At 35.3% G+C, this 17,196-nt stretch overlaps 1 protein-coding gene across 2 annotated transcripts in view; it reads left to right on the forward strand.

The window, feature by feature from the left end:
* Positions 1-9,427: 9,427 nt before the first annotated feature.
* The window catches only part of Gos28 (golgi SNAP receptor complex member Gos28), a 44,307-nt gene continuing 36,538 nt past the window's right edge, over positions 9,428-17,196 (forward strand). For both annotated transcript variants that reach the window (XM_083139541.1, XM_083139542.1), the window contains exon 1: positions 9,428-9,481. In XM_083139541.1, coding sequence (XP_082995667.1) covers positions 9,454-9,481 — 28 coding nt within the window. In that variant the 5' untranslated portion in view covers positions 9,428-9,453. The remainder of the gene's footprint in view (positions 9,482-17,196) is intronic.

Below are 17,196 nucleotides of genomic sequence, written 5' to 3' on the forward strand. Positions count from 1 at the left end.
AACAAATTTGAAATGGGCGCTGACCTGCATACACACAGGTTACAAACCACAGTTACATAACATTGGCCGTGGGACTCGTGGCCGTTCCTTTTGGGCTCCTTTGGTCAACAAGTCGAGACGAGTGGCGTGCGAAAGCTTTGGAACGGGTTTATTTCTTTATTCGTCTTTTTTATAAAATAATGCTACATATTGTATATTGTGTAATCTTCTTTAGAATGGACGTTCCGTTTTTAGTGGGGATATGCAGGCAGAATCCAAGTTTTTAGAAATGATTTCCTGAGAATTTGGGAGCCCGACCAATCTGAAAATTTCAAATAATCGTGTTTAAAGGTGGTTAATACTAATTTTCTTTCCACTATAAATGTTTGAGCTTGCTTGAAAATAGCAGTTCTTAGTCCATAAATATAATTCCAGAATGGACATTTCCACTTTGACATGAAAAACGTTTTAAATCCATTCATTTTACGGATTATGACACAAACATGAGATGTGCAAAATATCTCGGCGATATTTGTTTTGGTTCTTGAATCATGAGCCGCGGAAGTGTAAAACAAGTATCTTGTAACTTCCAGTGGAAAAATCTGTGCTCCATTTCTTGGAGATGAATTATGCCCTAGCAGTATAGCAGTATTTAATATAATCATAGAATATAATTTAGCCACTCGGTAGAGGGTTTCCCATTAGGGTGACAAAGCAAAACTTGTAACAGTCAATGTGAACAGCCTTGTTCATTGTGAATACATAGGTTGGTTCTGACTGGCAAGAACTTAATGTTATAGGAATGTCTTTTCTGGAATTACAATTATTCTCGTCATAATATTTTCTTCAGAAATTTTAAGATAATACGTTTAGAACACTCTGATTTTCACGTCCATTTCTGCAATATAAGAGGTGATACGGTATAAAAAGGTACGGGGAGTTTTCCAATTTCCTGCAGTAAATGACAGTTTTCTTCAGTTAATATATATATTGCAAATTTTTGTATTTTGCCTACTTTTACTTCGCTTTTCCGTCACTTTGATTAACCGCAACGATGAGAACGCATGGTTAAATTATTATGTATCCTCTCTAACATCACATTTCTTCCCACTTTTGGCTAATCGTTACAATGAAGATGAATGACTACAAGCAGTATTCGAAGTCGGGGTGCAGGAGAAAAACCCCTCCCCACACACACACACACTACCACCTCCAAGTATCGCCCAACCTGCCACGATACGAGACGAACTTTTTTCTGTCCCATCTCATTTCGAAAACATTCACTTGTCCCATCTCCTTTTATCAGACGAGACGGAAAATGTCTCGTCTCGTGAGCAACATTAACAATAGAAGCATCCCCCTAGCTGTTCCCAAAGTCTCGAACAAACATCCACCCATGTAACAATTTCCAGTTCAATGAAATGTCACTCACAAGGAAACAGCCATGCCCAGGTAGAGAGTCAAACCTGGAACGTGCGACTTCCTCAGATAAATCATGAATTTTGTGTATAATAATTTCAACGCCAGTTCATTCCTGGTAATTCTGAATCTGCGGTTTTGTTTGCATATATAAGCAGGATAATATTCAGTTTTCGAAGGATCGTACCGTCGAAACGAGTAAAAAAATAAAATAAAGTTGTTTTTTTTGTATTTATAATCTCTATGCACTGTGAAAGTTTGTACGATAAGCCTTTGCATACGTTGTTAATTCTATATTTTACGATACTGGAGACGAGAACGAGAAGTGCCCTCCCAAACCGAGACGGATGTTTATAAATCGAGACGAGACTGTCAATGAGACATTTACAAATAAACACGAGACAGACATTTACAACTCTCAACCAAGGCTGCCATTTCTCGTCTCGATAGGATCCTTAGTGGTGACGTTGTGAACCAACCAATTAATGCAAAGGCGAACGAGATGAGGCGGCTTTTTTCGCAGTACATAATTCAAAATATATCGTACCATTTCAATATGGATTTTCGTGTGGATTATTTTACTTCGAATGTAGGGAGAATTTTCATGGTGGTATCGTTTGGATTCTGTGTGAATAGCGTGTTGAATTGTTTGTTTTTCTAGTTTGAGATCTAATTAATTGAAGTTTGATTTGAGAATAATAGTTCTAGAGTTACAAGATTAAATCTCTCTATACATTTTACATTTGATATGTGAAAGAGAAAAGCGAAATAAAATCGCTTGTGATTTCCCAAGATGGCTCAGGATGTGAAGATTAATGAGGAAAATTTAATGCAAGCAATCCAGAGTGATATGAATGTGATTGTACCTGAACAGTTAGAAGAAATGGAAGTTAGTGATAAGACTTCTTTCAAAAGAGGTCGATCTAATGAAGAATGCATGGAACCTGAAGTGGAGAAAAACCCAAAAAATCCGAAAGTAAGTGCAAGTACAAAGGTTGGTGTTGCTAAATATAGAAATGAGGCATATGATATGTCTTTATATTATGAGGGACATCAAGGCCCATATATCGTGTTGGTGGACAGTACATTACCTGGATTACAGAGCTTGAATACGGTAAAATTAGGTTATAATTTGTGTAAGGAGAAGGTTGATGTTGAATTCGTTAAACAAAGTGGTTTGAAGCAGGCAAAATTGACATTTCGCACAGCATATGATGCAAATAAATTTGCTAAAAATGAATTCATCAAGGAAAAATACCATTTAGAAGCCAGAATTCCTAAAGGTCTTTTAGTGAGAGAAGGATTAATATATGGTGTACCTACCGACATCCCAGTAGACGAGATAATCGAAGACATTAGAGCTGAAGTTCCAATAATAGATGTAATAAGGATGAAGAAAACTTTTTTCAATGAAGAGGGGGAAGTAAGGCAAGAACCTACTAAACTGATTAGTGTAACATTTCAATCTCAACAGTTACCAAAAGAAGTGAAGTTGTGGAGACAAATATTTGAAGTGAAGCCAAAAGTAAGATCTGTGATTTTATGCAAGAAATGTTTCCGTTTCTCACACACACAAGCACAGTGTAAATCCTCTCCCGTGTGTTATAGATGCGGTCAAGCGGAACATGGAATCTGCAATGCCAGTCCTAAATGTATTAATTGCAAAGGAAACCACTTATCTACCGATAAGTCATGTGTAAGATGGGAGCAAGAGAGAGAAATACAAAGGCTGATTGCTTATAACAACATCTCCTATCAAGATGCAAGGAAACAAGTACTTTTTGGAATTGATCCACGAAATGAACAGCGAACATATGCGACCTCTGCTAAAGACTTTCCTAAATTGCTAGAGATAAGAAAGGAATCAATAAACAAGGAAAGCCCTTGCACATCAGAAAGTCCTACTACGATCAGATTAAATTCTGTTACAGATTGGGAAAATAGAAGAAATGACACATATCTGAGTAACCTCTGTTGGAAGAAAGTGCCACCAGAATCTGACCGGTCTTATGAAAGTTTTAAAAAACAACATGGGGAAAATTTTAGACTGCATTCTGCTTCACAATTGAGGAAAACAATTAAACCTGTTTTGATAAAGGACAAAAATAAACACAAGGATCCACAAATTGCGTCAACATCATCAGCAGTGGCTAATACAAGTGAACCTGTGAGCACAACGTGTTCCTCTAAGGAACAGGATAGAAAATCAGATTCGATTGGACGCCGGACAACAGCGGAGAGTCCTTCTCAGAAAGAATCGCTAGTAAATCTGCTACATCTAATAGCTGAACTTACCACAACAATTTCAGTGAGTGATGATTTATTATATATTAGGAAAATAATCTTAAAATGTAATGAAATTTCTGCACAAATTTTAAAACTAATTCAAGACTTACAAGTTTTCGGGGACACCCCTTAATTTAAAACAACAATGTGTTACCAGCAAAGAAAATACTTGCCATTAATAATACAATGGAATTTAAGATCCTTCTCTGCAAGGAAACTTCAATTAATTAAATTAATAGATGAGTGTCACCCGTTAATTATTTGCGTTAGTGAGGTATGGGGTTTAAAATCAGAAAATATTCATATTGCTCACTATCATAGTATATTAAATGATTATAATGTGCGAAATAAGGGTGTGGGAATTTTTGTTCATGAAAGTGTACCATTTCAACAAATTCAGTTTAATTCAACACATGATTTATTTTCCAAATATAATGTAGAAGTGGTCGGTATAAAAATTCAGTTAAACAACTTACTTTATAATATTATTAGCTTGTATATTCCATCTCATTATACTTCGCAACAAATACAGAGCTCTCATCTAAATTCTCTTATATCTGGCTTTCAACATCCCTTTATCATAACAGGAGATTTTAATTGTCATAATACATTGTGGGGTGATCATAGAATTGATACTTTGGGAAAGACAGTTGAAGATTGGATGGATTATAATAACTTGACAGTTATAAATGATGGATCTCCAACACATGTTCCACCGAATGGAAATAATATGTCCTCTATTGATCTAACTTTAATATCTGATAATCAGTGTTTTGATTTTGTGTGGGAAATAGACTTTGATTTACGAACTAGTGATCATTTTCCATGTTTTATCACGCTAACATTATCTCAAAAATTTCCAAAATTAATAAAACAAAAAACAATTCGTAAGTGGAGCGTAAAGAGGGCAGATTGGATGAAATATAATTCAGTTTTAGACTTAAAATTTTCAGCTAAAGAATATCAAAACCAATATACTGTACAATATGAAAAATTTGTGGATATAATAACTCAAGTTATGGATTATGCCTGTCCCCGACTAAAACCGCAATATGATCGAAATTTTCCTAAAATAGATTGGTGGAATGAAGAATGTTATCAAGCAAAAAGGAAGCGAATACAAGCATTGAAACAATTTGTAAGTGCTCCTTCACCTGCAACTTTGATAAATTTGAAACGAACTACTGCAAAATCTAGAAAAGTATATATAAAGGCTAAGAGATTTTCATGGCAAAAATATTGCGAAGAAATAAACCCTAACACAAAATTAGACGTCATATGGCGCAAGTTCAGATCACTTAGAAAAGCACATGTAAGTCGGACTTTACCTTTGTCCACTGAATGGAAAACCGATTTTATTAATAAAGTCATTCCTACACCCTTTACATCAGCCTGTGAACCTCCTAATATATTCTACACGTTCTCATCTACATCAAAATACTCAAAGGGGTTCACATCCTCTATCACTGTAAATGAAATTCATGAAATTCTTCAAGGGTCTAAAGATTCTGCTCCTGGCATTGATGGAATTACGTATTCTATGGTACGAAATCTTCCACAGAAAGCACTAAGCATGTTATGTAAAATTTTCAATCAAATATTTCTATCGGGTAAAATTCCCGTTGCATGGACCTCTCAAATTATTATACCAATTCTAAAATCAGGGAAAAACCCTTCGTTGGGTCAGTCATATCGCCCAATAGCTCTAAGTTCCGTACTGGCAAAAATTTTCGAGAAGCTTTTATTAAAAAGATTAGAGTGGTTTATGGAAGGTCAAAAGGTATTTTCGCCCAGACAAATGGGATTTCGTAAAGGTTATGGAACCCAGGATGCATTAGTAACATTATCTTCTCATATTTATAGCGTTATTAAAAGAAACCAATCAGTACTTTCAGCCATTATTGATATTCAAAGTGCATATGACAACGTAGATATTACTGTTCTATTGAGACAACTACAATTACTAAAAGTGCCACATTGTATACTCATAATGACATGGAAATTGTTATCTAAAAGACAACTTTATTTTCATTTTGGTTCAGAAATGGTAGGTCCAATATATATTGGACAAGGACTACCACAGGGAAGTCCTCTTAGCCCATTATTATTTAATGTTTATTTATCAGATATTAAAACAATAATAGATTCCCCATTTCAGTTTCTACAATATGCTGATGATGTATGTATATATTTAGACTCAAACAATCACTTAAAAGATTTTTCAATGTTTGAATATAAATTAATAGAATTTAACGAATGGTTAAAGCAGAAAAAATTATCAATATCTTTAGAAAAGTCCAAAATAGTAGTATTTAAGCATAAGGGTCTTCAAAATATTTTCAACATTATTCCTAGGAGATTACAAATTCCAATTGTTTCACAAGTAAAATATCTAGGTGTATACTTTGATGCTTCATTATCATGGCAGTATCAAATAAATATGATGAAAAATAGATCCGATAAAATATTTCATTTATTTAAAGCTATGGCGAATACCAAATGGGGAGCACATCCTACCAGCATGCTTATGTTTTATAAGAATTATTATCGAGCAGTATTAGATTATGGATTAATGGTCTTGTGTAATCTTCCAGTAACAAAACTTTCTTCACTAGAAGTCCAGCAACGAAAAATTCTAAAAAGATGTTTGGGATTAATGAACAGTACTCCTAATGTAGTGGTATATATGGAGTCAGTAGAATGTTCGGTTTCTGTGAGGATAAAGTTAATTGCTATAAAAATGTTATTTAAAATTCAACATTCACCATGGCATCCTTTCAATGATGTTTTATTAAATCTTTTAGAGCTGCATGATTCAGGAATAACCAATGATAAATCAGCTACGCTTTGGGTACAACTATTTAGTAAATATCATCATGAATGTAGTCAAGTACTCATAGCAAGAACATTGCCAGTGTACTCGTTAGAATTTCCCACCCAACCAATTCAAAATATATATTTCCCGAAATATAATCACTCAGCTGAGTTTAGAGAATCTTGGGAAGACTTTTATCATATATATACAGATGGGTCTAAAACTGAAAGTGGAGTAGGAGCAGCTCTTTATGATACTGAAAGAAATATATCAAAAATGTTTAGGTTACCAGTGGAGGCATCCATATTTACAGCAGAAATATATGCGGTATATCAAGCTTTGATTTATATTGGTACAGTTCCTGAACAGAAATTTCTAATACTGGTTGATTCGCAAAGTGTTTTACAAGCAATACAATCTAATTATAAAAATTTATTTAAAATATCACCATATGTCATCAATTGTATTCGTGCAACTAATAGCTTAATTAGCAATGGAAAGGTAGTTCATTATGTGTGGGTAAAATCACACATTAATATTTACGGAAATGAACAAGCAGACAGATATGCAAAACAAGCTGCTCAGATGAATGAAACAATCCAGTTACCATTGCATTACACAGATCTTCTGCCGAGGGTTAAGAAGAAAATTTTTGAAGAATGGAACTTATGGTGTAATAATGCATTAGAAAGCGTTGGTGAAAGTTATCGTCCTTATGTTAATTACACTAGGAAAAAACCTTGGTTTTATAATTGTAAAGGTTCAAGAAATGCAATTGTTTTAATAAATAGACTAAGAAGTGGTCACGCGAGAACATATCATCATTTATTTAAAATACACATTTTAAAATCTCCGAATTGTGACTGTGGTGATTTAAGGGGTGATGCTCATCATATTATTTTGGAATGTCCAATTCACTCAGAGAGAAGAAAGACTTTATACAAAACATTGTCAAAAATTAATGTTCCTTTCCCTATTAATATGACTTCAATGTTGTATGCTCCAGATATTAGAATTGGATATGTTATACTTGCTTTTTTGAGAAAAGCTGATATAAAATTATAATATATTTTTGTTACTGAATGAGTTAATGTAGTTATATAAAATTGTGTTTAAGAGCGTTTATGAATTTTGTGTGTAAAATTTATATTAAAAATGTATCTTATGTACTTATAATGTATGCTGGGCATAAACAGCCACCTGTAAGCTGTAAGTCCAATAAAGATTAGTTGAGTTGAGTTGACCATTTCAATATGGGATAATGTTATACATATGGGCGTATATATAGTTCACGTATGGGGGGTTCAACTTTTGGTATGATTAGGGTTGCTTTATTTCGTAAGTGAAAATCCAGGAAACTGATGGCCGGAAGCTTGTTGGGGAGCAGGGGGGAACGGGTTTTGGACCCGACAAAGTTGTGTGTATGGGGTCACGAAGTCACGCTACTTAGTGTTGATACTTTTCTGTTCATCTTGTGTCACTGCGTTGTTAAAAACCAAATTTGTTTAAGATGACTCGAGGGGGAAAAAATAACTGATTTGACAGTCTCAATGCAGTTTCTTATCTCAGAAATTCCGAAACTATCAGGAAATTGCAGACATTTGGTCTACAGTCCCATCTGGTGTGTGGAATTACGTAATTTCCTTCCCATCCGTATCCTGTCCTAAGTCTCTAATTTAAGAGAATAAAAGAAGTCCGAAGAAATTTTTATGAACAAGCGGATAGAACAGGTAACTCTGGTAATTTTACTGAACCAAAGGGTGGTGGACCCGTTGAACCCCCATTAAATACGCCCATGGTTATACACATTATTTCCTTGTAATAATTATACATAAACTAAGTATTAATATGTACTGTGCAACTGATGTAATCTTCTGTGTATTTTCTCTTATCTGTCCAAAAATATTTGATCATAGCTTGCGCAACAGAAATGAAACAAACTGAAATTGCTTTATGGAAAATTATAAATAAAGTGAAGAATGTGAAAATTCTTATTTTGCAATATATAGGTTACGGTAAATTTCGATAAATATAAGTTTAATATATATATATTTTTGAAAGTTTGGTCAGCAACCTATTTTACAAGCATTTTTCACATGACCTGAGAACACGCACGCAGCTGAACCCTTTCATTTATCTTGTACAGTGGGATCCATGAGTATTACCGTGCAAATTGTCCATGACTATTTTCATTAATTTTTCTCTTACATCCTATGTGTTTTTAAGCGATGGATTTTTATGTATGCTGGTGCAGAAGTTGTCAACAGCTTGTTTTGAGTTTTCTTTTAATTCCTGAAGCTCTTATTAGGTCAAATAAAGTACGTGAACATGGTGATGGACAATTTGCACGGTAATACTCATGGATCCCACTGTACGTGACCAGCAGGGATATTTCATGGAAGAATGATCATTACAAAGCATAGCTAGCTTTCCTTTCCACTATCGCTCCTTCTTCCATTATTAAAATCTGTACAGATTTGTAAAACTGCTGTTTGGTCTAACCCCAGTAAACTGGACGCTCGAAGCAGACGACAAACGAGCTCTTTCTAAGTCGTGACGTATTAACATGGCGGGGCGTGTTTTCAGCGCAACGCTAGCCTCGCAACTTTGGAAGCCTCGTTTTTGCCTTAAACTGAACACAGAGAAGCCTGAGAACTTGCAGGGGTCATTTTCCAGTATGTAGTTCTTAAAATTGTTGTAAAAAAAATTGAGTGGAAATGTCCATTCGAGATTTTCACACTGTCGGGAAATTTCTAAGATTTTCCGTTGCAAAATTTTCACGATTTTCAGCAAATGGCTAATTTTCCTGCCGGACCAAGGGGTTAAAATTCCATCCTGCTCCCCCTTGGCATGCGCACTGTCCTTGCCCAGACCCAGAATGAGGGACTTGGGTGCTTTTTCCGCCTTTAGATCTGGCTCCAGTATGACGTCATATTTGACAACACAACTGAAGAATGGCAGGTGGAATGAGTGCTTGGGAAGGTTAGTGATATAATCTCTAAATAAACAAACTTAAGTGTGACATGTAATGCGTTTTAGAAACTTGAAAAGGAAATACTAGAGAATTGTTTTCATGTGCATTGTAACATGTAGATAATTCTTACCTCCTAGGTATGATCGAAAGAGTAAATTTTTGCTCAAGCATACCATACATGTAATGTAGTTACAGTATGTAACATTCTTATTCGTACACACGGATTTTCAAAGAAAATGCGTTAATATCTGAAAGGAAACACACTCTTTTGAAATTGTTTCTTTACAATTTAATAACTAATATCATTAGGAACATAAAATCTTACCCAAATTCTGTATAACCAATTACAATAATAAATTAAATGAAACTAAAAAAGAAACATGCCATTTTTTGTACAACTTTTGGTAACGGTTCCGATTGTTTTATGATTTCTCCTAGCACAGAGAGTAATTATCGTAGAATTTTGGAAATCATTGTCACACGAAATGTGAACCTTCCTTAAAGTAATGAGCACTATTTGAACTCGAAATAAAGTTATTTAATGTTGAAAAAAAAAACAACTTGAAAATTACCTTACGCACTTCTCATGGACAAGATATTCTCAGTCGACAAGCGACAGTAAATATCGTAGAAGCATGGAAATGAATGTAGAAGTAAATCGGAACCTTAGTAGAATGTTAAGGGAACCAAACCTAACCACGAAAGCATGTATTGAACAAAACCTTAACTAATCGCTAAAACTCCGCAGTATGTGTTACATCGAAATCGAACCATGTAAAAATGTCATTCGTAGCATGATGAAATAGCAATAAAACAAAATGAACTTGGACCCAAGTGTTCTATTCGTACACTTAATAATATAAAACAAAAAAGTATATTCAGAGCAAATTGAGGAGGGTGGGAATACGTGGGTATATACCCAGGTTATGGGTTAGCTAAGATATTGGTAGGAAGAATGAATGAAGTAAGGAAAAGCACGGCTTTCAGCGTGATGAACGCTTGGGAAGTTAAGGGGGAAATTGAAAATATTGAAATTGAAGATTACAGAATAGATAGTTTTGATATAGTCAACCTTTACCCCAGCATACCGTGAGAAAAAGCCGCTGATTGCCTACATAGATGGCTGATGGGAAATGGTGCAGATGTAATAACCGCGTGGGAGTACGTGAGGTGGTTTAACATAAGTACAGGTAACAATTATTTTTACTGCAATGATAAAATCTTTATGCAAAAGGGAGGTCTAGCAATGGGGAATCCCGTACCTGGGATAGTTTCAACTATCTTCATACACTATATTGAGAATGTAGCTTTAAGCACATTAAGTAATGGAGTCTAGGGTAACTATCCGATATCGCCCGAACAGATTTCTTCAAACTTACAGGAGAAACTACTTACTGAAATCAGTTTCTGTAGCATTGTCGAAGTTCTTCGAGGTATTTTCTTTCGCGGAAACTGAAAACTTCACCATAGAATGCTGCAGAACAAGAAATAATCACTTGTTACGTAAGGAACTTGCATCTTCTGTAACATTAGGCCGTTGTTTCCATTATATACGTGCAGATGGCGCGAGCGTCGAAAGTCACGCAGTTTCGCCAGTGTTTCCAAACTTGCCTTTTTTTACGAGATTTTTTTTTTTAACTATGCTTACCTAACCTTGCCAGAAATGATCCGTGGGGCTATCGTGAATGGTTTTTGGGGCTATCCGTGAATGGTTGTTGGGGCTATCCGTCAATGGTTTGTGATGACATAATAAACACAAAAGTAGGTATTTTTTGGTTAAGAAGGTTGTAACACTGCATACCCACTCCAAATCGACAAAACACAAGCACGACGCGCGATGATCCATGACGAGTGCATGCCATATTGTCTGTTACCCAAGCATAACAATGAAGACAAATAATGACTCGTAATATGAAAAGATGACACTATTTTATGGAAAAAGGCATAACTTCCCCTTAAAGAATCTTCCGCAATGCAGAATACGTAACCATCAATGCTAAAATTAAGGAAATAAAGGAGTGAGAGGTGTTCAGGCCTTTTCGGATAAGTACCGAGTCAAGTACTATGGGAGATATGTAGACGACATTTAAGTGATTGGGAAAGAAAAGGTGCTGGATAGCCTCTAAACGAACCTAGAAGAACAAGAGGCAAGAATTATGTTCACGAGGGAAATATGAAAGATAATAGGATTAGTTTCTTAGATTTGGAGATCTATAAGACAGGTAGGAAAATTAAAACTGGTGTCTTACATAAGCCCGTAGCAGGAGATAAGTACATAAACAAGGAATCAGCACACGATATGAGGACAAAATATAATGTCTTCTTAAATTTCTTCATTCGAGCCTTAAGATTATGTAATTGTAAGACGATGCTGGAAAATGAAATAACATGGATTTTTCGAATTGGTAGAAAGAATGGGTATAAAAATGAAGAAATGCGGAAGAATTTGAGTAGGGTGAGAAAGATATGCCCGAAGGATGATAATAAAGATAGTAAAACAAGGGAGAGAAGAAAGAGGAGGAAAATATAAATGAGAAATTAGGGGAATGTAAGTATGCCGCTATCCCGTACTTTAGGGGAGTATCGGAAAAAGTGGAAAGAGTAACAAAAGCGTATAGAATTATGTGTGGGATGAAAGCCCCTAAATGTTTAGAGAAACATTTTATGAGTTATAAAAGAGATGGAATGAGAAAGGGTGATAATGTAGAGGGAAAAAGGGTGTATACAGAATCAAATGTCAATGTAAGGAAGAATATGTAGGGTAAACTGGTATGGAGGTCCGATGGAAAGAACATGATAAGGATATTAAAGAGGGAAACCCCGTATGGGATTATCCGAGCATGTATTGGAAGAGGAACATGAGATAGTCACACAGGAAGTTATATGCAAGGAAGACAAATTATTAAGTAGGAATGTTTATGAGGCCTCATTTATATGTAAAAATAGAGAGAACAAGCTTAATAGAGTTGATGGGAATATTGATGAAATATGGCTATGAATGTTGAAAAAATGGGAAAAGCGTAAATATAAGGAAATCTGATTCAAGGTTAACCCAGACATTGTCCGGGAGGCAAGCATCATACGTGACTTCTCGTTTGAAATGATGTAATGGAAGGGGAAGCTAGCTCACCCACCGAACTGAGTTTCTGTAGACTTTTGAAAGGTCGTGGAAGTGTTTTTTCCCATCGTTTAATTTATTTGGCCAGTAAATCATGTATTTTTCAAGATTAATGTCTCTCCGATGCGCAAAAGCTGTTGCCTCTCTGTCCTTCCACTACGTGAACCAAATGTTGCATGCATTTTATGATGTAACCCCGGTTAATGATCCCATAACGAAACTTCTAAGACTTGATGTTGAAATATGTATGTTTCTATGTGCACTTTTTAAAAATTTTCAAAATATAGGTTTTAGAAAAATTCTATTTTCAAAAAAAGTTTGAATGACCTTGCAATAAAAAAAAATTGAAAAGTAGTCATTTGATATATCTAATTAAAGCTCATAGTAGAAGCTACAATTTGGTTCTTATCCCAACCTTCTACGCCAATTCTAGCTTGATTTATGAGTTTTTTTGTGATGGCAGGTGTGCCGAAAATTGTGCTTTTTTCCATATTTCAGAGGTTTCTAACTGGAGAACTACAACAGATACAAATCTGCAATTTTGCAGTTTTTCCTACCTTAGGGTAGTACTTCATGACAATACGCTGGTAAAGTAAACATCACTTCCTGTGCTGTTCCCATAGCAACGGTACATCTAGCTTAATACAACTCAGTGCCCGTACTTTCACCATGCAGGTAGTATTGGAAACTGATCGCGAGGGATACATTTTGTTGTAAATGACAGCATCTATCAAGGAAAGTGGCAATATGTATCTTACACCACTGTAAAGATAAGATTTAGAAGAATACGTAGATATAATATAGGTTGCTTATAGGCGACAAGTTAAAGAAGAAATGGTGAAACAAATGTAGGCATTTTTCTAAGAAATAGACCAGCAAACAACTGGCTGGTACTTACGATTTCTTCGGTTTAGCTACACAGGCTTACTAGGGCTTATAGGAACGTGAAGTCATATGGTTGGTTCTTTCTCTGCTGTCAGGTATGTCTTATTGCTTTGCGTATGATTGCTAACATTAGGCACATTTCCTGCGTTTTGCACTACTGAGCATTCAAAAAACTACAATTCATTTTCTCGCTCAGAAGAAGATTATATATATGTCTATATATTCTCCACAGCCATGGAGGTCCCCAGAAATTTTTGTAGGGGTGGCAAGCCATTGACAAATTTCAGTAGAAGTAGTATTAATAGTGGTCAAAGTGGTTTCAATTAGTAGCTGGAACACCAACCAGAAATCAATAGATACGCCAACTACAATGCATATTAAGATAACAATGACATTATTACCAGTTGTGCCGGTTAATAATTCTTAATTTCATCGCTGGATGGCGCTGGAAGCAAGGGTTGGTGCACAGTCTCAACTGTTACGTCAGTGTGTTGCCTAGACAGTACCTGTCAAAACACCGTGGATGTACAACCGAGTGCGAGTGATCGTGATATTGGGTTTGTGTGGTAAACATGTCGACCTTCAAACCAAATAAGGAGCATGTACACGTCCTGCTTTTCTTGTTCAATCAAAAGAAAAACACGAGTGAAAGCCATCGTATCCTTGTGGAAACGTATGGTGACAATGTCCTAACGCAAGACGCGTGTGCGCGTTGGTTTCGATTATTCAAAAGTGGTGATTTTGACTTGAAAGACAAAGATCACCTGGGCCAGCCGAAAAAATTCCAAGACTCCGAATTGCAAGCACTGTTGGACGAAGACGATACGCAAACGCAACAACAACTGGCAGAGAAGTTAAATGTTGGTTCCCAAACCATATCTGATCGTCTTCCTGCCATGCGAAAGTTCCAGATTGGGCGAAAAGACACGGAAAAGTGATTTTGCAGCCCGACAACGCCTCATCACACACAGCGAAAGTCGTCAGAGACACCAATTCTGCACTTGCTTGGCTGGAAATTCTTGCCTCACCCTACATACGCACCAGACTTAGCCCCTTCGGACTACCACTTGTTTTCATCGATGTCTCACTCACTTTCCCAGCAACACTTCAACAATTACGAAGATGTCGAACAATGGCTTGCTGACTGGATCACCTCAAAATGTGAACGATTTTTCTGGTAGGGCATCCACAATTTGACAGACAGATGGGCAAAATGTATAGCTAGCGATGGCGCATACTTTGAATAAAGCATTTGTTACCTTTCTCCCCAGATACACTTGTTTTCTTTCGGATCAATTAAGAAATATTAACTGGCACACCTGGTATTAATGTTATTGTTCCATCCAAAGTAAATATATTACACACACACACACACACACACACACACACAAGGTCTGTCACGTCTGTCATTTCAGGAAACTAGATTTCCATTTACATCTTAATGAATAGCACTTACCAAAATATATTGTTTTTCTAAATTTCTGGAAATACTGAATAATCGTAACTCATAAATAAGAGAATTATACCCGAAAATATTACATTCATTTATAGATTATAAAAAATTGATATAAATAAAATCATTTAGGAACAATTACATTATTTTATCATCGTAAGCAACTGATAATGGTAAACTGACAGCAATAGGAAAGAATTCGCCTCTAGAAACTTATACTCCAGCTTCTGAGAAATTCACCCCTTTTCTGAGGTATGCATATCGCTTTGGGCATTTCAGAACCAGCCAACGAAAGATGGAACATGTGATAAATCTGTCACGTTGAAATGCCTGGCTTGGAACCTACTGACTGCTCACCCGCAGGAGACAAATTTATTACAAGATCTTTTTCTGTTTTTCTTCATCTATTGTTTACAACAGGAATTAACGTAACAAAGGATTAACTTTTGTACAGTTATTAAATAAATAAAATAGATGTCCAATGTCGCAGCAAGAACTGATTTGCCGGAACAGAGTTCCGATGCCTTCCGGTGCTCTGATTATTAGTAATAATAATTATTATTATGGTTATGATTGTTGTTATACAATGTCTATTATAAACTCATGGATATGAACCAATATAATTCAATAATAATAATAATATATATTATTATTATATCCTTCGGGTCAATTTCAACACAATTGTTTTTCATAATTCTTTTTCTTCACATTTCTTGTAGTTGATATACTGAAATTCATAGTTAGTTATTCTAGTTTGTTACTAAATTTTTCACACAAAAGTTAGGTGAAATTTTAGTCTTAAAGTTTGTTGCCTAACGTTTGTCGTGTGACCTCTCATATAAAACTCTAATTTTTGGAATTTTGAAAACTGAAACCAATTATTTCTTGAATTAAATGGTAGAATGTGTAAACATAAACGGGTTCCTGTATTTTTCCATCCTAATGGAGTTTTTACTTCGGTTATTCTGCTCTCTATTTCTCTTATTACCAATAACCTTTCTGCTTTCTAGTAACTTGAAATTAACTATATCAATATCCATGGGTGTTCAAGAACCGATATGACTCACCTTCCCGACGCCCATGATTCATGCTAATATCTTTTTTTTTTAGTCTAGTAATTTCGCTCTATTTATCTTCTATTGGAAGAAAAGAATACTAAATGAAAGTTATTAATGATATTTTTGTTTAGAGGATTTCAATATTTTCTCTCCCTTCCTATAATCTCATGAAAAATAATTTGCAGTCACACAAACTCGCCCACTTGTTAGTCAATTAGAATCGACCTGAAGATGTTTTTAGTTTGGCAGACCATTATTAATTACAACAAATTGTTTTCATTCGAATATTTTTGCACAAAAGAGCATGATAAATTGGAAGAGGAACGACAAAATAATTACGAATAGGGTAATTGTATTCAACCCTTTTGCCCTCGTGGTAACCTCGTAACAAAGGAATACAGGCCACATTGGTGAAATAATATTTAATCTGGTTCCCGTAAACATCTCTTCGCTCAAACACAAAGTTGTTATTAAGAAAACTACTGTAGACATTTCAAAAAAGTGCTAGTCACAACATGTGAGACATCATCTGAGTAGCACTTTCCTTAATATCATATTATTAGAGCCCGGAAGTTTGGCAAAATGCCTTTTTTTATCTACTGCATATATTGATAAAATTTTTCCGGATATACGTTTCGAATGTTTTCGAAGCCTTTTCATTTTGCCTATTTGGGACCCCACTGCCTATTTTTAATTATAATGCCTTTTTTTGCCTTTTTCAATGAAATTTGACCATTTTTTTTAAAAAAATGTGTATATAAATTATTTTTCTCCGAAAAAACGTTGTTGGCATTTATTTTTCTTCCGTTTATTATGTGAGTAATTTTAGTCTTATTTAAGTAATATTGAACTCATGCATGTTTCAACATTGCTGAAGGAGAAAAGTGTAAGAAGAATGTATTTCATGCTGAGTTAGGATATTGCCTTTCGGTTAACATTTCCTTGTGCATGATTGACTGCTGAAGTGGACAGGTTGATTTCAAACACAAAGAAGATATTTCTGAAATCTCCGTCTCGAACCCGAAAATTTAAGGAAGTTGCATCTGAGCTTAGTTTACCTCCACAACCAGTCTTGACCAGATGGGGAACCTGGATATCACAGCAGCTATATATTGATAACGACCTTGAAAAAATCAGTGAGGTGATAGATGCTCTTCCAGAAAATGAAGCAGCTTCAGTGGAAAAACTCCTGTGCTATTCAAGTTTATT

The sequence above is a fragment of the Lepisma saccharinum genome, chromosome 18 (genome assembly GCF_977018435.1).
Source record: "Lepisma saccharinum chromosome 18, izLepSacc3.1, whole genome shotgun sequence".
NCBI classification, from domain to species: domain Eukaryota; kingdom Metazoa; phylum Arthropoda; class Insecta; order Zygentoma; family Lepismatidae; genus Lepisma; species Lepisma saccharinum.